Here is a 7,408-nt window from a genome sequence, read left to right on the forward strand (position 1 = left end):
TTCAAACTCATATAAATCACCCTTCTTCTCTATTCTGACTCTCAGTTGGAACTTCAGCAGATCATCTCCAATACTAAATGCACTCATTTGCTGCAATGTGATTGGCTGATTAGATATTTGAATGAACAACAATATAATAAAGTGGTTGGTAAGGATATATGTGGATTTTATTTAGGCCATGTTTAATGTCATAACTTTAAAGCTTCTCTATCAAGTGTGTTGTGTAACATGTTGCAACACTAGTAGTTTTATGCACATTTCTCCCTTCCCAACAGGCTTTATTCTATCTTAGATGTTAAATACATAAATAAAACTATATTTACTATATTATCTAGTGTCACGGGGCTGTTTCACAATATTCTCCATGTGTTTAAAAGCTTCAAAACATTTTTGAGTTTCGTTTGTTTCTGTCAGTGACTGCAAGTCTCTTTGACACTGTAAGAGCTCCATCTGGTGTAATATTTGGAAAGTACACTCAGTGTGGTCAGTGTTTCAGGTGTGCTGTGGCATATTATTTCTAATTTGGTTACTTGGCCAAAATCTTTTTTGTTTTGTTTTGCATGCAAGTTCAGATTTAAAATTCTGCATATAGACATATATAAAAGTTAAATGGGCCCATTAGTCAAAGTAATTAACATTTTTCATGTTGGTACTGTTCAATCACTGCTGCAGGTTTTCCTGCCATGAACTCACAAAGCAAAAATAAGGAAATGGAAAAAAAGACACTATTTATTAATGAAATGTCAGTTTTACCAGATGGGGAAAATGCCCTGTAATCAAAAGCGTTTTTGGCAGTTACAATAAATGACACAGTTCCATCATTTTCAATCATTATAAATAGAGTCACAAAACAGTAAACCCACAATTTATACAAATAAGGAGTCCAAGGATTAGAGACTCAGGCTGGTCTCGCCAACATAAAGGGTTTTCTAACCTGCAAACTTGAAAACTGTCACATTTCAGTCAGCATTTGTACTGTATGTTTTCTTTTAAAACAAACTTTATCCTTCGTTTTCATTTCAAGAGGAAAAAAAAAATGCTCCAAATGGTTTGGTTCAACATCTTAAAAACATTTTGTTACAAATCATTTGGTCAGCAGTGTATTTAAATACAGTTTCTCTACTGGAAAATGCTGAATCAGTAAAACCTCCTACATATCAAAAATATTAGCATCACCAAAATCCTCCACACAAAATATCCAGTAGCGGCTGACAGGCATAGGATTTTTAAAACCAATACCGAACAATATTTTTTCTTCTGGGTTCACAAAACATAAAGTTCCCAAACATTTGTTATCTGTCATTTCTTTATGAGTCCTTACTGAGATATCATGTCAGCGTACTTTAAAAATAATCTTGCTTTATAGTCACAACAAGTTGCAGATTACTCGTTTATGCTCAGCCCGACTCTACTCAGATCAGCTGCTTGTGTTTGTGGCGTTCACACTAATGCTGCCCACAGAGATGTTGCAGAGGGTCCTCTGGTTCACACACTACACCAACATCAACATTCATACCATGGATGAAGGGCGTGTTCTCCATCTCTCCTTTACTTTTTAATTTTTATTTATGATGGTTATACATAGATGCCAATATCAACAGCGAACATACCCGCCGCACCAATATAACAGTTGGACTCAATCAATCAGTAGCATAACAATTAAAAACAAAATTATGTTGTTTGAACAGTTCACTATTCCCTAATCTTAAAATCTACTTGAAACCTCGCAGCCCCAGTGAACTTCAGTGAATCTAAAGGCTTTTCATCAAGCAAATGCCAGGAGTTCAGGATAAAACAACCTTTTTAAGAAAAAAGTAAAGTCTAGCATTACTAAAGGGCACACGTGTAAACTGAAGCTACATTACAATAAAACTAATGATAGCTTTTTTGTCCCTCTCTAACAGTGCAATAAAGTTAAAGACCTTCAGATTGCTGTAAGAAATGCAACCTTTAAAAGTCCTTGAACAAGGGATCAAACATTAAAAAAGAAAGGATGGATTTTACATAATTCCTGATGCTACGTGTTTAACTAACTATATAAAACTAACAATCTACTTCCTCTGATATTGAGTGCAACTTTTAGCCATTAAAAACGGAGTGCGTAAGAAAAACAAAAACTGACAGTAAAATTATTCTTAGTCTACTTCTTCAGCAGCACAGCGGTGGTATTTATCTAGATTTCTATGTTTACATCAGTGTGAGAAACAAATATTGGATCTACTCCACTCCCTAGGAAATAGAGGCTTTTTAAACAAACCAACAGGTAAACAGAAAACAGGAACGTATTCAAAGGACAATTTCCATAACTGTCTCCATAAATAGTGCAGTTTTTCTAACAAACTGCAATATAATCAGTGCTTTTACACGCTCACATACTTTCTCATATGTGGAAACATGAAATAGGAATTACACTGGAGAAGAAGGATTACTTATTGTTGGAAACACATACATTCAATACAAAATATGCTGTTTACTATCCTGTTATAGGTAGTTAAAACAAACCTTTCATGTTCTTGTCTACGAATTTTAATAATACCTTTATAAGAAGAGCTTGCTTCTTCTTTTTGCATCTTTGTGAATGCATACCAGACTCCCAAGGCCCGCACTATGAAGCTGGATTTGGCAGACACTCATCTTGCTTCATCTTGCTCTGCAGTGGGTGTGTTGCTTTCAGTCTCTTTTATGTGTTTAACCTTTTCATGTTTCTCCCATTGTATTATTTTATCTTCCTTTGTAAAATCAGCTGCTATACTGCCAGCAGTTATCCACGTTTGTGATTGGTCAGATACTGCCAACACCACCCCTTTCAATTGAAGGTCCAAAGGAGACCCTGGGTTAACTTCAGGGAGTCAATAATTAGCTTCACGTGACTGCTGATTGCCAGCGTTAGCATAAGTGAACAGGTAGCATAAAGACACCCTGGTATGTTGAACTTTCTTCATAGTACAGGCCTCAGGAAGAACAGCTAATGCTGACCTTAGCAATAGCTTAATAAAACAAGCATATTGATATTATCACAATTTAGAGATCAACAGACAGGATGCAAGCAAATTTTGGAGATGAGGTGAAACAACTTTCTTCTAACGAGGGGTCTAAAATTAGTCGTTGTTAAAAAACAAACAAACCTCAAAATCAAACCACAGCTGAACATATGATTAACACATTCCCTTTCAGAACAGACAGTGAAGTTACTAAATAACGGAGCCCTTAAATGTGAACCTTTGCAACGAGAAGCTGAGCACTGGCTATAAAATATATAACAAAATAAACCAAATCTATCAACCATATTTGCACTGCCACACAGAAAGAAGTAAAGCAACCATAGCTTTATATTTAGACATTTTTCCTTTTTAGGCTATAGAGTAATTCAGTTAAACTACATTAAATAATTTAGTTATCATACGCCTACCAGCGCGGGACGGACTATCTTATTTTCTGGGAAAAGTACAACTGAAATCAATTTTAACTTGATGTCACTGAGTGTAAAATGATTATGAAAAGCTAATCAGTGCTCTGTGACAGCAGAAATACCGAGCTGGGTGTGAGAACAAATGCATTCAATTATAAACCCACCAACATAACGGGAAAAACTTTGACTGAAAAAAGGCTCTTCCATCTTCTTTCAAAACTTTTCCTAAAAGTTGGGCTTGACTGGGATTCATCAGTGTTGTTCTTCATATGCATTTTTTCCTGGTTTGCAGTTAATCGGAGCATTTTAAGATTCCAAAAATCACTGCATTTTCCGATATTCTTGTTGTACACAAATGTACAGAAAGTTCGAGTACATACTGCACATGAGAAAATACGAGCCTGTTATTGTACTTTTTCAATCTTTTGTTAAAAATCCACAAGGCATCTTCGTTATCGTGGATCGAGTCGATTACGTCCTCGCTCTTTCTCACCTGCACTGAAAACTGCAGCGGTGCAACAAATTTTGCTGTCCTGCGCTCCTCAGACGCCACAGTCGCTGGTTCTGTCTTGGACTTTGCGAGTCAGGATGAGCACGGTAGACAAGGAGGCAACGGAAACGTGGAAGAGGAGCTGCCACGCATTTCTCAAGCCGAGCAGGTGCAAGTTGCATAGGACGATCACACTTAACAGAGTGAAGCACTTCAGTTTCTTCAAAGATGAGTGGAAAAGGTAGAGGTGGCACTACGGAGCGATTCACACGGAGAAGCGTCAGAGAAAGATGGACGGCAGCATATTTCTGTTTGCAATCAAGAGTCAAGCTACTATGTGAACTACTATTTACCTGAAAAACACAGCAAGCAAATGCCAGGAGAAATGCCACAACATTCCAAATGCTTTCATAATCATCCTGCGAAAACGAAAATAATACATAAACTTTTAAAAAAGTTGATTTGTAATTCAACTTCGGTCTCAGTCGGCTTGCTGCGTTTATTTCTGATTAATTCACCCAATTTGTGCACACCTCATGATAACAACTCAGCTTTCACAGTAAAATGCTAATGCACAGCGGTCAGTTCAGCCAGCTTACCTTATCTGTAATTAAAATTAGCTCACGCAAGCCTATTTCCAAATCTCCCGACTTAAACAAACAAACAGGTTTGCTATGCAAGAGAGAAAGTTACAGCTTATGATTGTTTTTCACATAATTTAGACTCCCCAAATAAACAGCACCATTAATAATATTTGAAATGACAGTAATCAGATGCCAGAACTAATTGTACCTGGAACGTGTACTCCATGAGGTGAACCCCACGGATAACATTCAAAGACGCACACATGATATTGAGGATGAGAGAGAGGATGCCCGGGGCCGTCACTGGTTCCAGTCTTTGATTTTGACCTGTTAAACACAAGAAAGCAACAATATAAACACTTCAAAACAAGAAAACACAATGAGAAGCAAGGAAATATCCTCATTCCTGCATTACAAAGAATTCATACAGGCTGTCAAAGGCAGGAAGCAGAGTGCTCTGTTTCAAGTGCTTTTAGCCTTACCAGATCCAGGACCCTGCTCCATGTGCCCATTTGCAGTGCCATTGGTTAGCTCCACCTCATCCAGGTTTATTACTTGAGGTGGATGGATCCTCAGCTCCTCCTGGACTTCTGCCAAAGTCACCTCTAGGGCCGGGCCACCACTGTGGTTGTACTGCTGCTTCAGCTTCTGAATAATGCTGTCTGTCAGTTGGCAGCAAGATTCAGAGGTAAATTCAAAGATTTAATTTATTTAATTGTGTTTTAACACATCTTAAATTTAAAGCAAAAGAAAGAAAAAACTTTTGCAATCCCAAAAGACACTATCAAATCTATACGAGGCAATTTCGCTCCCCTCACCAAATTCCAAAAATGGATATGGCCTGGCTGCCAAGGCAACAACAGTGCTTTTGAAGCATGCTGTGAACTCCCAGCGCAGATCTTCCAGGAAGCAGAAGGCTTTAGCAACAGGGAGGCTGCAGTGACACACAGTCATGTAGGATACACCCTCTGAAGAGACGAAGCTGAACAGGTGAGAGGAGAAAAGGTGTTTAGTAAACAAACAGCCTGAAGCAGCGTGACATGGATGCCCCTCTGTTCACATGGACAACACTGCATATGTCGACCATACCACAAAATGAAAGTGCTGATTTGCTTTAAGGCTGTGTTGTGCATTTTTGCAGCTAGACAGGTTCTTATGAATCTGTGTGCTGCTGCTGCTTTCTTACTATATATTGAGCTCCTGGCCCTTAATGGTCCCTCTGTCGGGGAAGCGGGCCAGTGCCTTGCTGATGGTCTTAATCTGCTGCTTCCTCTGCTGGAGCTCTCGGTTGTGTTCAAAGTCTGTGGAGGCTGACAGGGGGAGTCCATCCCTGACCCGAACCACAAAGGCAAACAGGATCACAGACATTATCCACTCGGTCCATGAAGCACACACTGCCTACACGGAGCACAAAGCAAGATCAGATTACTGTTATCATATTGATTGGAATAGCACATTTAAGTTGGGGATATAGTGCTGATGATAACTGTTATATAAACTGTCAGTAGTATAAATAAATACAGCTGGTATCATGCTAATAACACATATAAAATAAACTGAGCTGTTAGTCTTACACTCAAATTTAGTATTCTAGATTTTTTACACTACATTTTCCTTTCTTATCAAATTGTGTGTTATTATTCTATTATAATAAAATACTTCATGTAGAATATTTTGGTCACAATATTTCTTCTTTTTCTTCTTTCAGCTGCTTCTGCCCCCATTGGACCCTATCCTCAGAATTGTCCTCTGGCACACCAACTCTCTGCATGTCCTCTTTCACTATACATCAACAAAGCTCCTCTATGGTCTTCCTCTTTTCCTACTGCATGGCAGCTCTGTATCCATCCACTACTCCTGCTTTCCACATATCCAAAGCATTTCAGCCTAGCCTTTCTAACTCTCTAGCTCTAAACCTGAACTGTCTGATGTATTCATTTATAATCCTGTCCATCTGGGTCAGTCCCAATAAAAAAAAATCTCAACATCCTCACCTCTGGCACCTCCAGCTGTGCCTCCTGTTTTTTTGTTTGTTTTTTTGTCAGTGCCACTGTCTCCAAACCATACATGAAAGGAGGTCTAACTTGCAAACCATCTAGTAAAACTTCCCTTTCACTCTTGCTGGTATCCTTCTGCCACTAATCGCCCCTGACATTCGTAACACTCCACCCTACCTGCCTTGTTTTGGATGATTGAATCCAGGTATGTAGCCCATCGACATTCATTACCTTTCTTCTCCCTCTTATTTTACTAACTTTCATTCCTCTTTTCTCCGGACCAAACCTGCACCTTTTCAGGTTCTTTCCCACTTGCTCCTTCCTCTAAGTACAAATCCCAACGTTGTCTGCAAACATCATATACCAGAGAGACTCCTGTCTGACCTCACCTGTCAATCTGTCTATCACCATTGGTAACGATATTTGTCTACGTGAAATGTGATATTGTTTTCATTAATATTCCTTACATTAACTAATTAAATAAATAACTAAACACTGCATTTCAGACTGCATTAGGTTCAGTTGGTGTGAATAGATGGTAACTGAACAGGGAAACTGCGTAGGTTTAAAATCTCTGTAGTCTCTGTAGTTAAACACCACTTAGAAATCCTTGAGCTAAGACAATTTAAACACTCGTGACAACATCTCGTTGCAGCTTACCTCATTATCATGGGTTTCATGCTGCACCTTGTCCCTAAGCTATTGTAGTTTAGCTGACTAATGCATCTTATCACAAACAAAAACACGCCATAAGCAGGCAGGAAACCCGCCCCAGCTTCACGATGCAAAAGCAATCAATGATCGATAAAGAGAGCCGTCCTTAATAACGACTTATAATAGCGAAGTAAGACCTTAAATCAAAATTAGTCCAGCGAGCTAACTTCAAATGTGCTTCCTGATACAACAAAACCACAACAAATCTTCTACA

The 7,408-nt window shown here is 38.6% G+C and overlaps 1 protein-coding gene across 2 annotated transcripts; it reads right to left on the minus strand.

The window, feature by feature from the left end:
* Positions 1 to 781: 781 nt before the first annotated feature.
* On the minus strand, positions 782 to 7,391 carry sec22c (SEC22 homolog C, vesicle trafficking protein). Of its 2 annotated transcripts, none has more exons than XM_085172017.1 (7): positions 7,141 to 7,391; positions 5,670 to 5,881; positions 5,302 to 5,465; positions 4,966 to 5,145; positions 4,692 to 4,810; positions 4,253 to 4,318; positions 782 to 4,152 (listed from the first exon to the last, which is right to left on the minus strand). In XM_085172017.1, exons 2-7 carry the CDS (start codon positions 5,849 to 5,851, stop codon positions 3,952 to 3,954), a joined length of 912 nt encoding a protein of 303 aa, XP_085028143.1. In that variant the 5' UTR covers positions 5,852 to 5,881; positions 7,141 to 7,391; the 3' UTR covers positions 782 to 3,951. The 2 variants fall into 2 exon arrangements, with proteins under 2 accessions (XP_085028143.1, XP_085028142.1); XM_085172016.1 differs by lacking the exon at positions 7,141 to 7,391 and adding an exon at positions 6,478 to 7,131.
* Between the last annotated feature and the right edge of the window lie 17 nt (positions 7,392 to 7,408).

The sequence above is a fragment of the Neolamprologus multifasciatus genome, chromosome 9 (genome assembly GCF_963576455.1).
Source record: "Neolamprologus multifasciatus chromosome 9, fNeoMul1.2, whole genome shotgun sequence".
NCBI classification, from domain to species: Eukaryota; Metazoa; Chordata; class Actinopteri; order Cichliformes; family Cichlidae; genus Neolamprologus; species Neolamprologus multifasciatus.